This window comes from Sturnira hondurensis, unplaced genomic scaffold (genome assembly GCF_014824575.4).
Source record: "Sturnira hondurensis isolate 20B ecotype Veracruz unplaced genomic scaffold, ASM1482457v3 Scaffold0006437, whole genome shotgun sequence".
In the NCBI taxonomy this organism is placed as follows: domain Eukaryota; kingdom Metazoa; phylum Chordata; class Mammalia; order Chiroptera; family Phyllostomidae; genus Sturnira; species Sturnira hondurensis.
The window spans coordinates 3,377,692-3,400,296 of NW_028079068.1; the positions used below are offsets into that span (position 1 = coordinate 3,377,692).

At 44.2% G+C, this 22,605-nt stretch overlaps 1 protein-coding gene across 5 annotated transcripts in view; it reads left to right on the plus strand.

The window, feature by feature from the left end:
• LOC118989104 (diacylglycerol kinase iota) overlaps nt 1–22,605 on the plus strand; it is a 315,926-nt gene that overhangs the window by 111,747 nt on the left and 181,574 nt on the right. For 3 of the 5 annotated variants that reach the window (XM_037049123.1, XM_037049127.1, XM_037049125.1), the window contains exons 9-12: nt 9,278–9,352; nt 9,837–9,935; nt 19,453–19,535; nt 21,585–21,645. In XM_037049123.1, the coding sequence (XP_036905018.1) occupies nt 9,278–9,352; nt 9,837–9,935; nt 19,453–19,535; nt 21,585–21,645 (318 nt within the window). The remainder of the gene's footprint in view (nt 1–9,277; nt 9,353–9,836; nt 9,936–19,452; nt 19,536–21,584; nt 21,646–22,605) is intronic. The other 2 variants (XM_037049124.1, XM_037049126.1) reach the window with 1 other exon arrangement.

The window sequence follows — 22,605 nt, forward strand, 5'->3', positions numbered from 1 at the left end:
AGACAGTGAGCTTCAAGTTCTGCATGGCGGACTTTTAACGCTGCAGGAAGTTTATACCTTCCTAGGGTGCGGGTGTCTTAGGAATGTAATATCTTTAAATCATATGGAAGCCCAGTCCTTTTTTATGTGGTCCCCAAAATTATCATGCCGTTCATTGTCACTGACTCCGTTTGTATTGGATCAGGGACTCTGTTTTGCTTTGTGTTTTTTCTATAAAGTTTCGTCTCTGCTGATGAATAATATTTGGGAATAATCTTTCCAAGTCACAATTCATGGAAACCCTTGGGAAATCTTTCCTAGAGGCAGCTACCATGTCTATCCATTAAAACTGGGAAGTCTAGTTCTTTCCTTTTACATTTTAGAACCAAGAGACATTCAGCGCGTTGCCCCAGGTGACATACACAAGTTCAGTACCATGTCTGGGATTCAAGTGTACTGATTTGCAATTTAGTGTTCTTTAAACGTCTCTTTCACATTTTTACTTGTGTTTCCCCCCTCCCTAAAATTCGCCAATCTCTCCCATGAGCTACCACGTTCTTATCAAAAACCTCGATGGTGGTGGTGGTGGCATGGTGATGAGATGTGTGATCCATGCTCTGGTCATTGCCTTGTGGTTATCTTAACAAATGATCAGGGAGGAGAGCTTCATGAAGGAGATGGCTTTTATTTTGCCCCTGCAGACAGGTGGGATTTAGGTCAGTGGACAAGAGAAGAAACAGCGGGCAGGAGAATGGTGTGAACAAGGGTACTGGGTCCGGAATTCTGGTCATTGGGCTACGAGACAGGCTTGAACACAGAGGAAGGTTTACATGGGTTGGGGGGGGGGGTGCGTTGCTCAGGCCTGGCCAGCCGGGAATATTTTGTATACGTGAACTTTATCTTTTTAAGCAAAAGAGAAATAGAGCAATAATTGTATTTCAGAAGGAAAGTACTAGCAAGAGTGTGTAGGATGACCTGGTGGTCTGGGATTTTAGAAGATTAGAGATAGACCAGTTATGAAAAAAATCAGGTGGTGCCACTTTGCAGGGAAATTGTAAGTTTACATTTCTAAACTTTAAAAATCTTTTCATTATTTTTTAAGCAAGTGAATTTTAAGCCTGGGAATTTTTAAGCAAGTGAAGAGAGAGAAGGTTATAATGGATTATGCTGTAACGCGAACTTTTCTACTCTTGTTTCATATATCCCCTGCTACACCATAATTCCTTTTCCCTAATTACATATTTTTGAGACTCCCAGGCAGTTGTAAGAAATGATACAGAGAGAGTCCGTGTGCCCTGCACGCATTTTCTCCTCCCGGTAACTTCCTGCCGCGTTGCAGGACAGCGCTCCACACCCAGATGTGACCACTGATTCAGTCAAGACCAGAGCAGCGGCCTCCACAAGCATCCCTGAGGTCGCCTTTTCATAACCACATGCGCTTTTCTCCTGGTCCCACCCCATCCACTCGGTCTTCTTGGAAAAGGAAGTACGCCTCCCCTCCACCACCTACTTTTTCCTTTTGCTGGGATAACTTACAGCAAATGTTAGCATATCATTTCCAGGGGGGTGTACCTTTTGGTGTCTCTGGGCCACACTGGAAGAAGAAGAGGAGTCTTGGGCCTCACAGTAAATACACTGGGACACTTAATCACAAAAAATCTCATTATGTTTGAAGTAAATTTATGGTTTTCTTTTTTTTTTAAGATTTTTTATTTTTGTTTATCTTTAGAGGGGAAGGGAAGGAGAGAAGGAGAGAAATATTAATGTATGGTTGCTTCTCGTGAGTTCCCTGCTGGGAACTGGCCTGCAACCCAGGCACGTGCCCTGACTGGGAATCGAACTGCGATCGTGTGGTTCGCAGGCCCACGCTCAATCCGCTGAGCTCCACCAGCCAGGGCAGATTTATGGTTTTCTGATGGGCTGCATTCTTGCCATCCTGGGCCTCCTGCAGCCCACGGGCCATGGGTTGGACACCCCTGAAACTATAAACACTTCATTTTGCTTCTTTAAAAGATAACATTTTAGAAAAACAGCTACATATTATGTCAACTCTCAAAACCAGTCATTCCTTGAAATATTTTCTGATTGTCTCAGATATAATTTTTTTCACAGTTATTTTTTTCAAATCAAGATCCAAAGTTCACAGCTGCTTTTTTGGTGACATAACCTTTTTACTTCTTATGCTGTTTATTAAATAAATGAGCTCACTCTCTCTGTAAAATTTCTTGGGTTTTTATTTTGGCTGATTGGATCTTTAGTGTGTTTCAAACTGTTTTCCCTTAATGCCCGTATTTCTTATAAAATAATACTTAGACTTAACTAGATTCAGTTTAATTTTTAGCGGGAGGACTGCATGCATGAGGATGCGTATTTCTGTCGTGTTGCTTTCAAAGGGAGCAACGTGTCAGGGCACCAACGTTTAGTGATATGAAGGTTGATGAGTAAGTTCGGGGCTGTCATCCTAGCCTACCTGTCACCAAGTTGTCCAGCCCCTTTACCTATTGTGTTATCTAATAAGTGCTGTTGCCTGAATCTGTTATTTCAGTAGGGTGGCCAAAGGGTGATTTCCCAATATTTAACTCATTTCTTTAGCTATATGATTTTTGTTTAAAGAGATGTTTCCCTTATTACTAGCAAATATATGACAGGTGCTCTCGTAGTTGCCTTTATTTGTAAATTTTCAGAAGACAGTAAGTTACTACCTTGGCAACTTTTATTATGAGACTAGAGTGGCGAAGTTCATGGTGATTGCTTTGGAGAGCATCATTGTAAATTACCAATGGACATCCATGCGATATACATGGTATACGATGTGTCTTAATCCTTTGGCATCATCATTATTCTTATGTTCTTGTTTTCCCACCTCGGCCCAGTTAGAACCCCTTCTAGGCGGCTCCTGTCTCCATTGTTCATGAGCCATGGAGTTGTTGATGGCTTCCTTGGTTCCGGGAACGACACCATGGGCATTTTCTGTCTGAACCTGGTATCAGCCATTTCTCCAAGGAGACTTGGTTACTTTTAATGGGAGATGGTGTTTACAGTGCATGATCTGGGTGCTATAGTCCACGTGTTTTTCATTAGGTGCCTTTCTATTATATTCTGTGATTCATGATATCATAACGAGAGTAAGGAGAGCTGACATTTATATGAAATGTTAGCTATGACAGCTTTTTGAGTCCTTCACATTCACTAGCTCATTTTAGGATCATAGTGTCCCAGGAGGCAGGAGTCCTGTTGCTCCTTCTCTACAGCTGAGGAAAGTGAGGAGTAGAGAAGAATCAGGCATTGTTGAAAATTTGATGGGCCCACTTCCATCACATAATTTAGTCAGTGGCCTAGATTCTGTGTAAAAGCTAATGTTTGGTGAGCTTTGGGGGCAACAGAGAGCGGTGAAGAGCTCTGGCCTCTGAGCCGGACTCCCTGGATTCATGACCTTGGCCTGCACTGAACAATCTGTGCAGTCTCAGATGGCTTAAACCCTTCTCTTCCAGCTTCTCATCTGCAAAATGTAGTTGATGCTAGTGCCTAGTTCATAGGGCTTTCATGGACTAATAAGCTAAAAAGCAAAAGAGATAAAGTACCTAGCATAGCACCTGGCTCACTGTACATACTCACTAAATATTAGGTCTTGTTTTCCTTCTCCCTGACTTTTAGGGGTACAGGGCATCAAGCAAAGCTGTACTTCAACAGAGGAAAACATTGGATGGTCACGTGGAGATCAGGGCAGAAGTTATTGACAATGAAAAAGGGTGGGAAAAGCATGAGCTTTCTGATGGAGAGGGTAGAAAGAGACAGAGTAGGGGCCACAGCCTGCTGTCTCCTGGGCCCCCGAGTGCACCTTGAACTCCAGGAGCTGCTGTATTTTACACTGCTATGGGACTGTGTGTTCATTAGCACAGTGCCCACCCCATGGGAGACAGTCAGGTCCTATTCACTCACTGAAAACAAGGAGAGGAGGACTAAGGAAGGGTCCATCCCCAGAGAGTGGAAGGGAAAAGAAAATCCTGCAAAACAAGGAAAGTTTCATTATTAAAAATGGGAAGAAAAATAGGGTAGTCCTTGATGTTAAATTCTGTAGACATTTAAAAAAAAGGATTAAGGAAAGTTCTTGTGTTTGGGACCAGATCATTGATGCTATCAAAACCATAGCTTGGAGAGTGTGGGGCACAGGTGGCCTCTGTCACAGGTGGTACCTGTCAACAACGGTGTGGAAATGGTCAGATTAGACAATTCATTGGAGACATTGGGACAGGACAGAATTTGGAAGGTAGATAGAGAACAGCAAAGAAAATAGTTTTCCAACTTCCAGAATTTGCATATTATATAAATACTTTCCATGCACCCGTAAGTACACGGCCATCCATGCATAGTGGTCAGGGACAGCATTGCAAAGAGGTGGGGTTAAATCATGTACTGTCCTTCCCTCTGGAAGGGTGCCTGGCTCCAGGTGGGCCCGCCCTCAGTGAGCAGCTGTGAGGTTGCAAGTCATGCGAAAGGCGGGTAACTGGGGAGTGAGGGCTGCCTGGGTGATGTGCTGAGTGTCATTACCACATTATTTGGGGGAGACCTAGGAATTAAACTACGAGAGAAGGGCTTGAAGGAATTCAAAGAAAACGGGACCTGTTGCTGTACTTAAAATCAAAGTTATGGTTGATGTGATAGATGTTGGTGTTTGCCTTCTGTACTGAAAAGGGTAAAGGGTAATATCTTGGTTGGATAAATAAGTTAACGATGCTCAAATCCTAGCATTGGCACTGGGAACTGAAGAGAAGACCTACATTGCATGAATTTTTGTGGAGTCAAGTTATAAAAGTCTCGAGGTGTGTGTTTTTAATAAATGACATTACTTTACGCATAATGCCTTAAAACTGGCCTCTCCTAGTGAAAAAAAATGAATCTTAGGGAAAAGTCCTTATTAGTACATATAAATTTATCATGCATCTAGAGTGGCACATATATTTTATGCTATGTATATATTAGTTTACTTAGCCAACTCCCTACTGATCGATATTTATAGTATTGCCAATGGTCTACTTATGAAAACGCCACAATCAGCGACTTCCTAACCTTGTACACACTTTCTTCGTGCGAATCCTTTCTTATTCCTTATGATTGGATGATCTTAACATGCTGTGGACTTGTGGCACATAATAGCTCTGACCATAATACCCCTCAACACTTCCCAGGCCATTTCCTTTGGTCGGTTCTAAAGCTTAAGTAATACTTGCTGTGTTTTAGCCAGATACGCCTGAGAAGCTGCTGAGACCCTGTCCTTAGCTTTCGGAATGTATTTTCTTTGTTCTTCTGCCTGCCTATTCTCAGGACAGCCTCTGTCCCAGTGGCCGGCGAAGTAGGGCGGAGCAAGAACCTTCTTCAGTAGACAGAGCCCATGACTCCTCCCTCCAATTATCTGCCTGAGTTTTGTCCAGTATATATCATGGGGGAAAACTTCATTTGGGATGAAGAAGTGAGATATCTTCTCTTGAGACTGTTATAACTGATTCTTTGTGACCCCGTACCCTGGACCAATCCCTGGGGAATAATAACAGGTGCAGTTAAGTTTCATTCACAGTTGAATGGTTCCCCCGTAGGCATTCCTTAACAGTGCAGGAAGGAGCCGGACTACGATAAAGATTTTGTTGTTAGGATTATTTCTGCGGCAAGGTAAGACCGTCTTGATACCTGGTCTAAGAACAGAAAAAGCCTTTATCTTTTACTAGGACTTGAGCAAAAGAGTGGGCACAGAAGGTACTGGGGCGGATGCTGTTGGAATCGGAGGAATGCAGACATCCACCCGAGGGCACAACGGTTCACTGTTTTGACAGTGTTGAACTTGCCAAGTGGCCCCTCTGTATCAGAGTTAGCTGCCCTTGATAACAGGGGTGCTTTGTTTTAGAACACAGGACGAGCATTTAAAGGTTTCTGGAACATGTCACTGACAATTCTACCCAGTAACTTCCTGCTATAATGTTTATGTTCTTGAGCAACATTCTATTGTATTTAACTCTCAGGACAACATTGGCCCAGGCAGGGAAAGAGATAGTGTGGATCAGCCAGGCCAGTCCAAAACACAACCCACCTCTGCCTTCCTATCCAGCAGATCCCTATAAGCCGCCTTCTGAAAGAAGTTCTCTATGGAGACACAGATACACGTTTCCCTGCGAACAGCTCGGGCATTTTGAGTGTGCTGTGAACTTCCACGCTGCTTATCTTTTGCTATTTGACTGTCCATAGGGCTGTAAGCTTACTCAGAGCTCACGTAGAGGCGTCCAGGTACTGTAAATCCACCACTGCGTGGCCTTTGCCCCCTTGTTCTGTGAGACGAAGAAGGCCTCAGATGCGTTTGGCTGGGTGAGGCACATCTGTATTTGCTACATGTGTTGTTTTTTTTTTTGAAACAAAAAAAGCTGTTGCGTGTGTCTGTTCCCTATTAGAATTGAGTTCCCTGCCTGCTCTGTTTTCAGACCTCAAGCCTTCCTTCTTTGGATGTGTTTTTCTAATTCTCTCTTTCCCGAACGTGCTTGATTGTCAGAATCACCTGGAGAACTCTGACTGCCGTGACTGGACAAGTTTAGGAAACACCCTCAGCCTGATCCATCAGACCTTTCTCTCAGAGTTTAATTACTGAATCCTGTTAAGCACCAAGAACCACAGGGCATTTGAGCGAGCACTTGGCGTGCGTCCTGCATTGCTTTTGGTAGTAAATGAACTAAAACCACAAAGAGGTTAGGAGACAGGCATTTGGTCCCTAAGGATTCTTTCTGAAATCAGGACAGACTCTGAAAGGGTTGGGAATGATGATAATGCTGGGTCATCATTGCAACAATGATTTGTGTGCATACTACATGCCAGGCATCCATGCTGGGTGCTGGGATCGACAGCTGTGAATGAGGCAGCTGACAAGTTTGGAAATCCTTGTCCTGGGACAGATACCAAGCCTAGCTGCGTCACACACATTTTCTGGTTTCAACGCCACACTCTTCTGTGAGGTAGGTATTATCACCTTCACTTCGAAATTAAGAAACTGGTATTTCAAAAGTGGGACTGACTCGGCCCAAGCCTCAGACCTAGTGTGACACAGACGTCATGGCAGGGACATCCTGAATTAGCACCCAGTCTGTCGGGTTGCACAGCTTAGGGTCCTTAGGGTCCTTAGGGCCCTCAGGGCCCTCAGATCTTCTGCTTTGCCCCAGTGTACGAGTCTCCTTACTCCGCCCCTCCATGTCAGAGGTTTGGAACTCTGGCTGCAGGTCGGAATTGCCTGGGGAGCTTTTAAAAGGTCCCTTTGCCTGAGCTTCAGTCCAAATAAATGAAATGAGAATGTCCGATGGGGCCCGGATTGCAGCGTTCTACCAAAGCTCTCCGGGCGAGGCCAGTGTGCCGTGTTGGCAGAGAACCACTCAGAACCATCCGTGGGCATCGGATGGGCACCGCCCTGGCCAGCCTGCTAGTTTCCAGCATCCTTCTTGCATCATTTGGCTGATTAAATGTTTACAGCTTCCAAGTTATTTTCTTCTTCCATTTTAAACAGACTGACAGGAGCCAAGCTACAGCAAATACTTTAATAAAGTGAAAGTTTCCCCAAAGAGCAACATGATAGTAGGTCCATTTAAAGAGGAGTTCAGGCCCTTGGAGATCTCCCCGCAGGGGTCGCATAGTTGAGGGTATTACCTCCTTCAGCGTCTCTGGGCCACATGTTAACTACATTGTGACACATAATCACACACACAAAAAAATCTCATCATGTTTTAAGTGAATTTACCATTTTGTGTTGGGTTGCATTCACAGCCATCCTGGGCTGCATGCGGCCCACGGGCCACAGGCTGGACTCCCCTGGGGGTGGGGAGTAACCTGGGTTTCTCTTTTCTGGTGAGACCTGGAGAACCTGGAGACTCTTTTCATCTGATAGGGGAACACACTTTCATTTTAAAAAAAATTTAATTTTACCTCTTTATTTGAGCGGGCAGCAAACTTTTAGACAATGGTGTTTCAAGAACGTAACCTTCATCCTTGGTGAGCACAGGCCACCGATCAAATTATTTTTTTCGAGGTCCCAGTGAAAGAAAAAGAAAAGCTAAAGAGTTTCAATTTTGCTCATTTGGGTGTGTTAATAATATGTATTCCAGATTAAGGTTTATTTTGAATGCTCTAAGAAAAGAAATACCCTAAATAGTAGAAGAACAGATATCTAAGTTTCTTCAAGCTGTTTGAAAACTCTTTAACTGCTCAAGCAATGCATGCGTATACACTTACATAATGTTTCGAGTCAATAATTCTGTATTTCAGGCTTTCAACACTTTGTTGAACATCTGTGATGTGGTAGCGATGTCTTGCCTTTGGGAAGATGGCAGTGGCATTAATTATTGACTCTACTAATTAAAGCTCATTTTGCTTGTCTTCAACAAGTGAGCTATGACTGGCCCCGCTCAGAGAGACTCTTTTCAAAGCATCTGTATCCAATATGAAGAGTGAATGGTTAGTTGAAGTGGCCACAGAGTTGTGGTCCATAAAATCCTTAGAAAGAGACATTCGGGGCGAGTAAATTTGGGGTCACCGTCTTTCAACAAGTTGAGGCTCTTCTGTGAGGAAAACACTTCAAGGCGACCGGGAGCGGGAAGACTCGGTCAGCCAGTGGGTCTTTAGAAGGAGAAATAACAATGGCTGCCCCTTTATTATAAGTCACTTCAGGGCGAGTGTTGCCTCCGTGTTTTAAAACTCAGCCACCAATGCTGACGGGATGGTTGGATCATACAGTTCCACTGCAGATGAGTCATTTTACAATTGTTCCTTAAAACAGTCATTACTCCTCTCACCTTCCCCCCCCCACCCAGAAAAAGGAAACAGAGGGGGAATAAAAAACGCAAAAAAGAAAAACATAAAAAATGGCCTCCTTTTTTACATTTCCATATAGGTGATCTCCATACCAGGAGATGAACTTGAACTTGGTTGGGCGGGAGACGGACCTGGTTGGGCGGGACACTGGAGCCCCTCAGAGAATTTGGGATTCTTCCATTTTTACTGGGAGGGTTGGCAGGTACACCATGTGTTGTTATGTGAGTCCATGAGAGCCTCCAGGGTTCTAACTCCCTGCCTCTCTGTGGGTTGGGGAGTCGGTTGCTCACTCCGGCAGCCCCCGACTGGTTTCTGTCTGTGGCTTACCCATGCGCAGTGGCTTGGAAATGTCAAAGCATGAGCATGCGTGTAACAGCATGCGCTGCCGTCCTCTCCCACATGGCTCTGCATGGGAAGGCTCCGGGCCGTCTGCCCCGGCCTCAGGCCTCTCCTTCTTTCCCCCCAGAACTCTCTCAAGGCCTCCAATCGGAAGAAGAAGAGGACAAGCTTTAAAAGGAAAGCCAGTAAAAGAGGAGCTGAAGTAAGTGTTTCAAGGTCTCCTGCTTGCCATACATAGCCTCCCCTGTCCGCCAGGGTGGGGCCCACCCTGATTGCTGGGGTGCATCTCTCCTACTCTTTTCTCCTTCCCTCTAACCACGCTGGATTTCGGACAGTTTTTAAGCATACAGCCTCCAACCACTTCATAGAGCATTTGCGTTGTCTGTGGAAGTAGTATCCCAAAGACGGGGAAGGCGCAGACGAGAGCTAACACTTCTAGGATGCTTAGAGTACGCAGAATAACACCGAAATCCATGGCTTAATTCGCAGGGGCAAGCTGTAGCTTGGGATACTTTCTTCTAAGTTTTATATCGAATATCCTCTTAAGGGTAAGCCCTGTGAAACAAGATGTGGGTTTTTTTTTTGCAAGGGTGGGGGTGGTCCTGGTGGTTTCTCACTCCCACTGCCGTGGGGCTGCCTGTCAAGTCACGGATGTACGTCTCAGCTGTGCCACTCTCTTCCTTCAGCAGGAAAACAAAGGTCGTCCTTTTGTGATAAAACCCATCTCTTCTCCTCTCATGAAACCCTTGCTTGTGTTTGTGAACCCCAAGAGTGGAGGCAACCAGGTGAGTCATTTCTCGTGAGTTTAACTTGGAAGCTGCTGTGCTTTCTTGAACACACAACACCCAGCACCAGTTAAATGAGCACCACCTGACCCCGAGCGTTTGAATACAGCCAGCTCCTCGGGGACAAGGTCCCTGTTGCTCCAGTAGGGGGCAGCTTCCCACATTTCAGGGCGAGGCATAGCCTAGGGGTTCTGTGGTATCCCCCTTGGCTTCCATGTGTGACGGTGCCACCGGCACGCAGAGACCTAGCAGCCCACATTGTCCTTCCAGGTTGTCAAGAAAGGCCATTCCACAGTCTCTCGTTAATATGTTTCCAGGGTTTCTCAGCTCCTAGATTTAAGAAGCCCTTTGTGACCTTATTTTTATTTCTTTCTGTTGTAAGGGAGACCCGGCTATTTTTGTCCCTGTCCTCAGAGGAAAGAGAACAGTGATTCATTATTCATGATGATCATTGACAACAAACACCACCGACACTATAAAAAATGTCGCTTGTATAGGTTTCTTTTGGTCTTTGCCCAAATCTTAGAATGCAATTAACAGTACCTTTATTTGAAAATAAAGAAATAGCCTTCGGGAGGTTAAGTGTAACGACATCCCTAGAGAGACACGGCTCCTTTAAAGGACGGAGTTTGTTCTCGAATCGAGGAGGTCTTTGTCTCACCTTTCTGAGGCTTCGTACAGGTTTTGCTTTTTCTCTGGTATTTCCATGTGAGATCAGATGATGAAATACTTTGTGTCCGTTAAGTGCCCATTTTCTAAGACAAGATCCCTTGATGTTTCACACTAAACAAGTTAAAGATTTGGAATGGTCTATTCCCCCCGTAGAAGGAGGGGAGTTATATAGTGAAGATTGACCCAGGGGTCCGAGGTGATGGCCTTATTACTGAAGATAATGTGCGGTTTTTAGAATGTCATAATCACAGCGAAACTTCTTTTATGGGTCCCTGTAATTTAAAGAAACGATTTCCCCTCCATTTCTTTAAAATTCCTGAGGACTTGCTGTGTTACCGTCTCTATTAATGATTCTAATCTCTGTGCTTTAATTTATATCCTTATGACTATTTTGTAATAAGTACCTATGTGGCCAGGTGGGTACTTGAAATATCAGGGAGACCCCTCGGTAAAGTGTATGATTTTCTGATAACCACTATGCTGTACACCTGGAACTGATACAGAATAATATTGAACGTAAACTGCAATGGAAATAAATGAAAAATCTCTATGAACCTTGTAGAGAGCAGGGTAAATACATGCCTCGTAAGCCAAGAACTCACCTGTTTCCAGCATTCTGCTCTTTTGAGTTGTGGAGCGATGATCGTCCTGTTTGAAAGATGTGACCCTAACACTGTTCCTGTGTTAGGAGGGCCTGCAGAGGTGTGCCCTGAGAAGGGGGTTCAGTGTGCCCCGAACCACACCCTCCCTCTAGGTTTGGTCTCCCCAGAGCCTCATGAGGATCGGGGTGTGCTTGGGGAATGAACCAAAGCTTATGTAATCGACTCCACGGTCCTGGCCCCTGAGCACGCAAGCCCAATACACTGCATTATGACAATCATTATAGAAAATGCTCGTGTGAAGTCATTATGAACTTTTGTTCTAGGGCGCACAGGAGGTCGGGGGTGGTGCCTACCTTTGCAGGGCGGGCAGTCCAGTGAAGACAGGCTGCTCTGTGTAAATAACTCACGACGGCAACTTCAGAGATGACCTCACCGTGCTTCCTCATTCACGAGAGACAAAAGGGCCCAAGGAAGCCTAAGTGAATTTTCTGAGGACATCTTTGTTAATGACATAAAAGGGGCAAGTGGGAAGAATCATCCCGGCAACACGAACTCCACGCACGTTCTAAATTGGGTGGATCGGCCCATCAGGGCTACGGAATTGTCCAGGCAGACGGGGACTTGGGAGTGCTACCGACGCGGTGTCCTGGGAGGAGCTGAAATAGAAGATGGACAGCACTTGGGCATGCAGAGGGGACAAACCTGGCGGGATGCCCTTTTCCTGCTTTCTTCTGTGGCAAGTTCGGGTCTGTCTATCCTTTAAGGCTCAAGAGCACCTTTCTGATGCGTTTCTCGGAATTGGTTGCTCTGGGCACCGTGTTCGCGTAGCCCTTGCTACTCTGTGAATGGCTGCAGGCGCGCTCTCTGTATCCCCATAATGAGTACCGGGGGCCACACCTTTGAACCTGTGATGTCTACTCCATGGCAGATAGTAGTCAGTGAGTAATTGTATAATAAATGATATTAAGAGAGGAATGAATGGGACTATGAGAATGATTTATCATCTTGAGGACAGTGTGGTGAATGGAGCGTGCATATTGTTAGAAATGTGGTCAGGTAAAGGTTGGAATGAATTTGGACAACTGTCTGAAACCTTGGATGAGGATTTCAGATTTGGACCATAGAACAGTTTTCCAGTGGTCAAAGTTTTTTTATTTTAATTTTAAATATTTTATATTTTGAACAAAAGAGTAATACGATGAAAGCATCTTTAAGGAAGATTGATTTGACCCATTGAGAAAATGTGTAAGTCAGAAGGCTGTTCGCATAAACTTAAGCATAATTTGGGCAGATAGATTGAAGAGTGGATGGGTGGATTGCGTAATAGATGAATGGCTGGCTGGCGAGTGGACAGATGGACTAATCAGTGGACGGATAGATGGACAGATGAATGAATGGCATACAGGGAAGTAAAACATCAAGATTTTACAGCAGATTATCTAAAGTAGCTTTGTTATTGAAGAGCATTCAGGAAATGAAAGCATTATCGGGAAAGAGGTTGAGATGTGTTTGGGGAACTTAAAGTCACAGGAAGATAATCAGTTTTTCCTAAAAATGCTCAATTATTAGAGACAAAGAACCTGATGACTTTGATGTCCTTTCGTGCATTTTGGCCTGTGAATGTGTTGCCCTAGTGATGGTACTTCTTGGAGTATCTGGCATTCTCAGAAGTATGGCTAACCAAGGAAAAATGTATATTACATAAGTTTAAATTTCTGTATATCTCCTATATAAAATAAGATTCTTTCCTAAGCCCAGTGAATATGAAAACGTTTCTAAGCACAATGTGAAATGTTGAGAAAGCTCTAAAGAAACCCAAACATCTGTGTACAATTAGAATAATTCCAACAGACCTCCAGGTTCACATAGGGTTTCATCCTCAGTGAGGAAGGCCCAGTTTGAGGTCCAGACTGTAGTGAGGAGGGAAGACTAGTGGTCAGAGCTGAGCTGACTCCTCTGTTTGGGCTTGCCTCTTCCTGGGCCCTGGCTGTAACCAACCCTTCACAATGCCAGTGAAGGCAGATAGATTCAGCCGTAATACTGGGAGTCAGAAGGTTCTCCACCTTGGCTGCCCAAGAGAACAACCTGGGCAGTTTTTAAAAATTAGCCATGTCTTACCTACCCCATACTGATCGAACTAGAAGCTGTGAGAGTCGGACTTCTTAGCTGGGGTAAGCTCTCAAGAGTTTATTTTCCTGGGGAGCCAATATGGAGAACCAAGCTTGCATGTGTATGTGAATTGCTTGGGGACCGTGTTAACATGCAGATTCTGGCTCTGAGTCTGGAGCTGCCCTGAGAGCCTGCTCCCAGGGGTGCTGTTGCTGCTGCTGAGACCGCACCCTGATCAGCAGGGCCCAGTGCAGTCGGTACAGAAATACTTCGCTGTTGTGGTCGTTGAGCCCCAGTTCTTGCCTCTGAGAGATTGACTTATTCTACTCATCTGCTTTTCTGTGTCACACTCCCCTCTCCTGTTTTGTTTTCTTTTGTTTTGTTTTAATTTAATTCTTGTTCAAGTACAGTTTTCTGTCTTATATTCCCAGCCCTGCCCGCCCCCAGTGCTCCCCACCTCCCTCCCATTTCTGCCCCCCACCCTTAGGTATTGTCCATGTGTCCTTTATACTTGTTCATGTGAGTTCATCCCCCTCCCCTCTCCTGTTTTTGAAGTTTCGGTTTCTTAAGTTTAAAAAACACTTGTTTAGTCTTCTGTTCTTTAAATAACTAGACTATAGCTCCATCTTCTGGCAAGTAAAATACCTGCAGTTTTGGGGGGTTTTTTGGTTGGTTGGTTGGTTGGTTGGTTGGTTGGTTTTTTCCTTCCTACAGTATTTTTAGGTGTGGACAGAAAATTTCCAAGGCTTTGCCAGAGTAGCGTGAGATGACCACACAGCGGGACTGCTTCTGTGCCCTTCTTTTAAACAGCCTCGTCTGTTAAACAGATACTTCACAGTAATTGTCTCTGTTTTTCCAACACTGAAGGTGGAGAATATACTGGACTTTTGCGAAGATTTGGAGGCTGGCAGCACTGCCGTCGTTGTTGGGATCTAAATTATTTGAGGGAGCAGGCACTGGGGTTGGGGACCACAATATCCTCTCTGAGTGTCTCCTGCGGAGAAGAGGTAGTGTAATTCCTCTGTGTGTGGAAACCCAGGGGCTCCAGAAATAAGCACCCTCTCTGACACTCATCTCTGCTCTCACTGCAAAACGTACTTTTTCTCTTGGATGCGTCGGACTCACTAACATCTTGCCAGCTGAATCTTCGAGACCCTTGGGACACCTCCTGGTGCTTCCCGCCCTCACACAGTCTCTCCCTCTTGCTCTTGTGAATTTCATCTTCCAGTGATTGGATTTTCATTATAGTTCAGGGCTAAGCACACGTTCTGGCCATGAGAGTGATTCTGGCTAGCTGGTTCGTCCTGAGAGTTAAGGGCTCCAGACCCTGGTTTCCGAACTGCGCAGTGTGAAACCCCAGCGCCGAGATGTGGGGTGAGTATAGGACCCTGGATCCTTGGGTTCCCAGGGACCTTATTTGTAGGTGATAGGAGGAAGGTGTGTGTTCCATCTGTAGGCAGGCTCATCCTGACCAAGTTCACACCAGCATCTGTGGACAAGCTTCCCCAGACCAGGGCCGTTCCTCCTTAGTCAAGGGCAAGTCAACCAGGGTGGAGAGAATGAGGAGACCAGGAGTATAAATATCTGAGCCCCCAAACTGTTTTTCAGTACTCAGACAACTTCAATGAGGATGTTTTCTGCAATGCAGAGGCTGGGGATAAATTAAGAAGCATTGTGTTTAGATAAAAATTTCACTGCCCTAAAGCTGAGAATAGGCTGGGGAGAGGGCAGAAGGCCAATCAGTTGACGATGGTGCTTATCAAAATTCAGTCTCGAGATCTTGTCAAGATACATTAGGAATTTAACTAACCAAACCAGGAAACTGTGTGAACTCCCTTTTTCCAAGTCACGGTATTTGTGGTAACGCCAAGGCAGCTGTCTTAGTCATTTCAGGTTGCTAGGACAGAATACCATAGCCTGGGTGCTGGACAAACAACAGAAACATATTCTTCCTAATTCTGGAGACAGGGAAGTCCAAGATCAAGGCGTCAGCCAGTTCAGTGTCTGGTGAGAACTCCCTTCCAGGTTCATGGATCGCTGCAGTGTCCTCCCAGGACAGCAGGGCGTGAACTCTGATGGCTCCACCCTCACTCCCTGAGCACCTCCCAAAGGCCCCGCCTCCTAATACCATCGGACTGAGGGTTAGGATTTCACTCTGAATTTCGGAGGAACACCTTCAGCCCACAGCAGTGGCTAACCCCCACCCTAAGTCAGCCAGCCCCTATAGATAGGTCTGGAAGCTGGGTGTCTAGCTGCCTAGTCTGTAGCCAGACAAGTGTATCAACATGTACGTCCAGTTCCCCTAAGTAAAACGTCTCAGTGGCTCTTGTCTTTTGCAAAATGAAGCCCACGCTCCTCAGCGTACATTGCCTAGTGGACAGCTCAGGTCTCCGACCACTCCTGCCTCGTGGTTCAAAGGCTGAATGGAGCGTAGTGTTTCTACAGCGTGTCTTGCTGTCTTTATCCTAAAACTTCTATCTCTACTCATGTTCCAAGACAAAGTCCGAGTATCATCTATGAGAAGCCTTCATCTAATCCCCAAATTTGGGCTTAGAGTGTCTCCTTCGGCCCTTCGCACTGCTCGGTAGGTGTCTCCACCACAGCATTTACCGTCTTTAATGAGCTCATTTATTGAATCCTTCTCCTCCCGAGCCTCTGGCTGTGCATGTGGCCACCCAGTGGCAGCCAAATATGTGTTCATTAAGCTAATTAGGTATTTCTCAGGGGTTGTTCCGAGTCAGTTTCAAATACTTGTTTCTTAACCTCTTCCTCGAGTTACTTTTTATCTTCCTCGGGCCTTTCCTATTGTGTGGGCAGTTCTTCCTGTGCACTTGATCATGACTCTGAGACAATACCTGTGATAATAGCTCCCGGACAAGGCTTGCTGAGGAACACATCCGAGTGTTTCAGCTCACCCGCAAGTCACAGGGCTTTGAGGAAGACTCTTGTGCTGTTTGAGCCGACCCCTCCCCAATGACCTCTCAGTATCCCCAAATCATTGCCTTTTATGAGCAACACATAGAACTTCCTGTTGAGGACAATATCCTCTCTATCTAGTCCATCTTTCGTTCTCTCCCATAAAACTGTGTCTCGCACCGAGTGGGTGAACGGCTGAATCCTGTTTATTTCCCTCTGGAACAATCTACCTATTTTCTTGGAAGTTGTTTATTTTCTCTCCCGCCCTGTTCCCCAACACCTGGGGCTGGAACAGACAGTTTTGTCTCTCCAGACAAATACCCAGTCTCCCCATATCTTAAAACGCTCCGTGGTCAGTGAGGTGTTACATCTACAACTGCAGGTATGAACGCTCTCTCCAGAGCGCAGGGGGACTCACTTGTAAGCTGTATTTTCATTGACGGAAAACTGGATTCTCCCACGAGAGTAGCGGCTTTTGCATTTGCTACACGGAGACTTGCTAGTGAATGGCAGTTGTGTAAATGACTGAGTATGTCTAAAAGAAATGACTCTTCCTGGCGAAGTGGTATTTGTCACACCGTTCAGTTCTAGTGAATACATTATTTCTCTTAAAGCCCTGAAGTAGCTTATCCTGGAGGTAACGGCAGCGTTCACAGAATGGACTTAACTGTGTGTTAGACCTTTCTACTCCACCCACCTGGACTGATTTAAAACAATGCGGTCCTTTCAGTCAGACGTACCATTTTCTTTCTCTTTTTTTTTGGATAATGATTATATTGTAGAAAGATTGTTTTTTGAAAGAAGAAATTATAGAATGACTGAACGTGATGCACAGCTATGTGCGTTATCCCTGTACAACGGTGGAAGGCGTTACCCTCAGAATGGCGCCTCCTACAGGTGGGCAGTGCAAAAATCTGCCAACTTTAATCGATACCCCTTCCCTCAAAAGGAGAACTGGCGATAATGAGGTGTTCCAACTAGCACAAACTGAAAATGAGCAAAAACAAAATGGTGTCGCTCAAGCCTTCTAGAGAAATTTTAGATGAAGGAAATAACCTTGAAATGCTTTGCGTTTCTGTATCTTCAAAGCTGTGAAACACCTAGTACTGTCTGCAGACCAGAAGCAGCTGAAATGGTCGAGGTGTGCTCGACCGTAGCCACAGATGGACAGGAATAATGAACATCAACAGTTCCTGTTGCTCTAGGAATCTAAAGCTGAAAAATTATTTTTCTAGCAAGTCATTGAGAAAATTTTAACACATTGGTTTGTCATTAAAATGACTTCTAAACATAAAAGATTACTTGAGATAATCCTCAGCTGACTTGATACCAAGGCCCAGTATGGGAAGAAAGAAAATGAGTCAGTATGTAGGTAGTATTATGTCTAAAGCTGTGTCTGAGTTTTACATGAAGCAAAATACGTCCTTTGGTGAAACCATAGGATTAGTTATAATAGTTAAGGATAGAATATTATTACTAAATTTATAGCAAGCACATGATGAAGCAAAACTTTTATTTTTTAAAGAATTTTTATTTTTTTAAGATTTTATGTATTTTTAGAGAGGGGGGAAGGGAGAAAGAGGAAGAGAAACACCAATGTGTGGTTGTCTCTCACACACCCCCTACTGGGGACCTGGCCCAAAACCCAGGCATGTGCCCTGACTGGGAATTGAACCCACGACCCTTTGGTTCTCAGGCCAGCACTCAATGCACTGAGCCGCACCAGCCAGGGCATGAAGCAGAACTTTTAAATGATAAGTTTGGATGAAATGGGGAATGAAAGACCTGCATTAGCCTCTGTAACAACTGGTGTAACTGTGATAATTATAAACCACACTTTAGTCCTCACACCCTCAAGTGTGATTTAATGAACAGATTAACAAGGAGCAAAAAAAGAAAGACTAATGTTTAGAAAAGGCCTATTTTATGCCATATACTACGCTAGATATACAACTATTACTGATTCATTTAATTATCATAATTACCCTGAGAAGTACACATTGCCCTTGTATTTCATTAAATATGTGCTGAATTTCTGCAAGATTATAAATGCTCATGATCACCCAGTTAGAACACCCAAGTTGTTTTGAACTCAAATATTGCGCTAATTCTACCGGACTAGGATGACCCCTCAAATATAGCACAGTAGGTATAAAAATTTAGGGTTATTTTGAGAGAGATGAAAGGAACTAAAATAAGAAGCAACAGACTCTGCCTACTGGTCAAATACTATTTGCTGTGGTTGCTAATGGCTTAAATGAGGCGCCTTATCCATTTTTAAAGCTCGTTGGATGCTGCTTAATAAAAAGAACTAAAATTAGCTCTTTAAAGGAACTAATAAAGGAACTAAAATAAGAAGCAACAGACTCTGCCTACTGGTCAAGTACTATTTGCTGTGGCTGCTAATGGCCTAAATGAGGCGCCTTACCCATTTTTAAAGCTCGCTGGGCGGTGCTTAATAAAAAGACCCTTTGTTTCCTCTTTGCTCAAGTCACTTTCAGAAATGATCTTTAGAACTGCCTTGTGCTTTCCATGATGACCATTTTTCTAAATGTCACATTGACTTAAAACACTCCCCAAGTGTTCCTGTGTGAGAGACATGTTTGCTTTGGACCAAGATAGAGACATGGACATTGAAAAGTGTCCAAGGAAGATTAGATACCACCAACTGGAGAAGTTACACATGTGTATTATAAATAATGGGGAGCCTGTGCTACTTTTGCTTCCGTTAAAAATTTTTCCCATCAAGTCATACTTCTCTCATACTGTCCGTATTTCATATCGTGCAAAGACAATAGTAATCTGCAGATGAAAGTAAAAATCAATGCTAAATTCCCCGCACGGATCTTCTTACAGTGAGGAACGATGTTGAAACTAACAGGTACTGTGCATAAGCACTTGTTGCGTACTAAACACTGGGAGAGCCCCTCAAACATTATTTAAATCCTGGAAACATGTCGCTGAGCTAGGCTTTCTTGTCTCCGCGTTAAGGAGGACGGAGCTGAACTTAATGAAATGGAGGGACCCGCCAGAGGCACCCAGGACAGACTGAGGTCTGATCTGGGCGTTGGCCCAAGACCATGTTCTTAACCACCGCTCTCATCTGTTTAGAACTGGACATTATTTTCCCTACCAGGATTTATTACTTTTATTTTTTAAATAAGCAGCTAATATTTGGAAATTTCTTCCCATTATTGTCCTTTTTTTTTTCTTTACAGGGAACCAAAGTCCTGCAGATGTTCATGTGGTATCTGAATCCACGGCAAGTCTTTGATCTTTCTCAGGAAGGGCCGAAAGATGCGTAAGTCTGGAAATACCCTCCATGGTCCGTACTATTTTAGGCAAGTGAGAAGGACTTCCTGCTCTGGTGTTATTGGTTCCCTTGTGAAATATTTTCTAACCGTCTCTCATCTCCTTTCTCCTCCGTGCTGTCTTTCCTTTAAAATCCTACCTCACGTTTCCCCTCATACCCTTCCTTCATTGAGTTAATTCCCTTCAAAACCCGTCTTCTCAGCTGTTAAAACTCAGCGAGCGTTTCTGGTGTGTTGGCTGCGTCTGAATGTGCAACTGTCGATCGGGAGCAAGCCTGGGAACTCAGAAAGGGCCTGTCACCTCTGCTTATGCGTGGCACAACTTTGGGCGTGTACATTAGTAGAAATGGCAGTGTGTCTTTGCAGACTGTGGCCATGTTTGTTGCAGAATATATTCGTGTGTTTGGATTAGAGGTTCTGTGTGCACATCTGTGTCCATTTGAGAGATTGACTGGTTAATTGATTGTACCTATGTATTTCACCTCGGAGCAGGGAGACATTTTCATTCCCTTTTAATTTCTGAGCTTCTCAGAAATGTCATGCTCTTTCTGTCAGGAGTGTTGAGAGTAAAGTCTAGATGTAGGTGACGCGCATCTCATTTCTCCCCTGGTGCAGGGAAGGGGCGGGAACATGGTCACTGCTCTCTGGTTCCCTTGTAAAGCCCATCTATGAAGATGCTTTGAATGTTATCTGGTGAAGATTATAACTTAAGAGATACTCATTCTTTTTAAATAGACAACTGTCAGACACAAAGAAATATCAGCTCATCATACCAGACAGCTGATAGGAACCTGTTAACTGTAATGAATGTATTTTTCCCTTTGCTCTTGACCCTATGGATAGTTACAATGCCAGATTTACAATGTATTCATAGTTGTGTTAAATGATATTTTGCTTTTTGTAAGACTGCTATAAAATAAAGCTTGTGCTCTAAAAAAAAGAAATGCTGGCTTAGGTAATTTCTAGGGAAACATGATTCTTATAGGAAATCGATAAATTATATATATTTAAGCATGCAGAACATTAAATGTAAAAATTTCTGCTGACATTCTCTTAACCTGTGAAAACTTTGGCCACTAGAGGGAGCCATGAGACTTCTCTGTTTTTTGTTTCTTTCTTTCTTTTTTTTTCCTTCCATCTTCTGTCTTTGGATGTACAGGAGCAAGTCTGGTATCCTGCCTTTTGCCCTTTCATATGCTTAGTTTTCTTAAGATTGTATCACTTTACTTAGACTTTAGGTAGATACTTCCTAGATTGGCATAAAGAACATGGCAGGACAGAAAGTATTTTCCAAAAATATTATTTGATTTGAATAGATGTCATTTTCTAGAACAGAACCATTAACATCTTTACTTAGGCAAACATTTTAGCAGACAGAAGTGGTTATCATAGTTTTCTTAAGAGCCAACATGAAAAAGAAAATGGTCTAATTTTAGGCAGCCAAATTTAAAAATAAAGACAAATCAGCAAACGTTCCCCCTTTGGACGGAGGTATCTATATGGGGTTTGGCTGTCAGTGAGTTGAGAGGCAGAAGGAACAGTGCCCGTGAGGTATCCTTCCCCGCCTCTCTGAAGAAGTTTTCCTAGGATCCCGAGTGGGCAGTTTAGGTTTGAAAAAGTGAATAAATCCACGAAAAGCGAATAAAAGTCAAGGGGGAGATATACGACGCCGGGTGACTGCCAGTTGATGATTTTCTTTGAGAACGGAGAAAGGACGATGATGGGAAAAGAAAAAGAAGAAAGGAAGTCACAGCCCATGAGGGAGATACTCGAGCTGGCACAGTAACAGGAATTATGGGACATACGCTGTCGGACACCCTAGAACCCCCTTCCAGGGTTGACTATTGAAAAATGAGGTTTGCTGCTCACCTCTGATCCAGCTGTTGGAGTCAGTCCTCTGGGAATGACTTGGTATTATCCTCATGATTATACATTTTCTCCAGGGGACACCTCCCCACCCCCGTTTAGCCCTGTGTTTTCTCTGTGCCGTGGCCAGTGGTGTGCTCTGCTGTTCACTTTTTCTTCCGTTTCTTCTGCAGGCTGGAGCTGTACAGGAAGGTACCAAATCTGCGAATTCTGGCCTGTGGTGGGGATGGAACGGTAGGTCCTTGAAATAGAATCCAGCTCTCACCCTTATTTCTTCCACCTTTCTTTCGTTTTCCTTACGACAGTTCCTTTAATTCATTCCCTCTCCCCTCCCCCTCCACAGTCTTTCCACTGCCCTAAGGCATCATAGGTCTTGCTCATGGTTGGGGAAGGTTTGTTGTTACCCTCACAAATTCAAACTTGGTCTGGCTGAAGTGTAGCCCTCCCTCAACTCTGCTGCACCCTTTCCTGTTGCTCGAGTTAGGGATGTGGTCAGGTGGTCAGAATGAAGAGGATAGACGACTGCGTTCTTTTGAAAACACAAACGGACCTGTTCAGCTGGTTCTTTTTTTCTTTTTTCTTTTTTTAGATTTTATTTATTTATCTTTAGAGGGAAAGGGAAGGAGAGAAGGAGAGAAATATCAATGTATGGTTGCCTCTCGTGAGTCCCCCACTGGGAACTGGCCTGCAACCCAGGCATGTGCCCTGACTGGGAATTGAACCGCGATCGTGCGGTTCACAGGCCCGAGCTCAATCCACTGAGCTACACCAGCCAGGGCTCAACTGGTTCTTAATAATTTGTCACAATCGTTATGGAGAAGTATGCGCACACAGTGGAATTACTGCAATTTTTTCCACTGGAAATAAAACTTAAACTATTGGCTGACATTGTGTTGTCTTAAAGATCGTGGCTTTGGTTCCATTTGTAGTCATTTTTGAAGAAAAGATGGAATTGGGCTGAAATTTAATGGCATGGGTATATTTTCCTCTGCTTATGTGTCTCATCTATTTCTCCATTTGCCCTCTATGTATGTTGATATATGTATGTTGATGTATCAACGTACCATGACATGCTGATTCTGCCGGCCAGTATCTTTTTATTCTGCATTTGGGCTCTGCTCTCATAGGGCCCAGGCTTTTACTACGAACTATCTGTAGCTTTTCTCTAATTTCTCGAATTAGAATATCTTATTC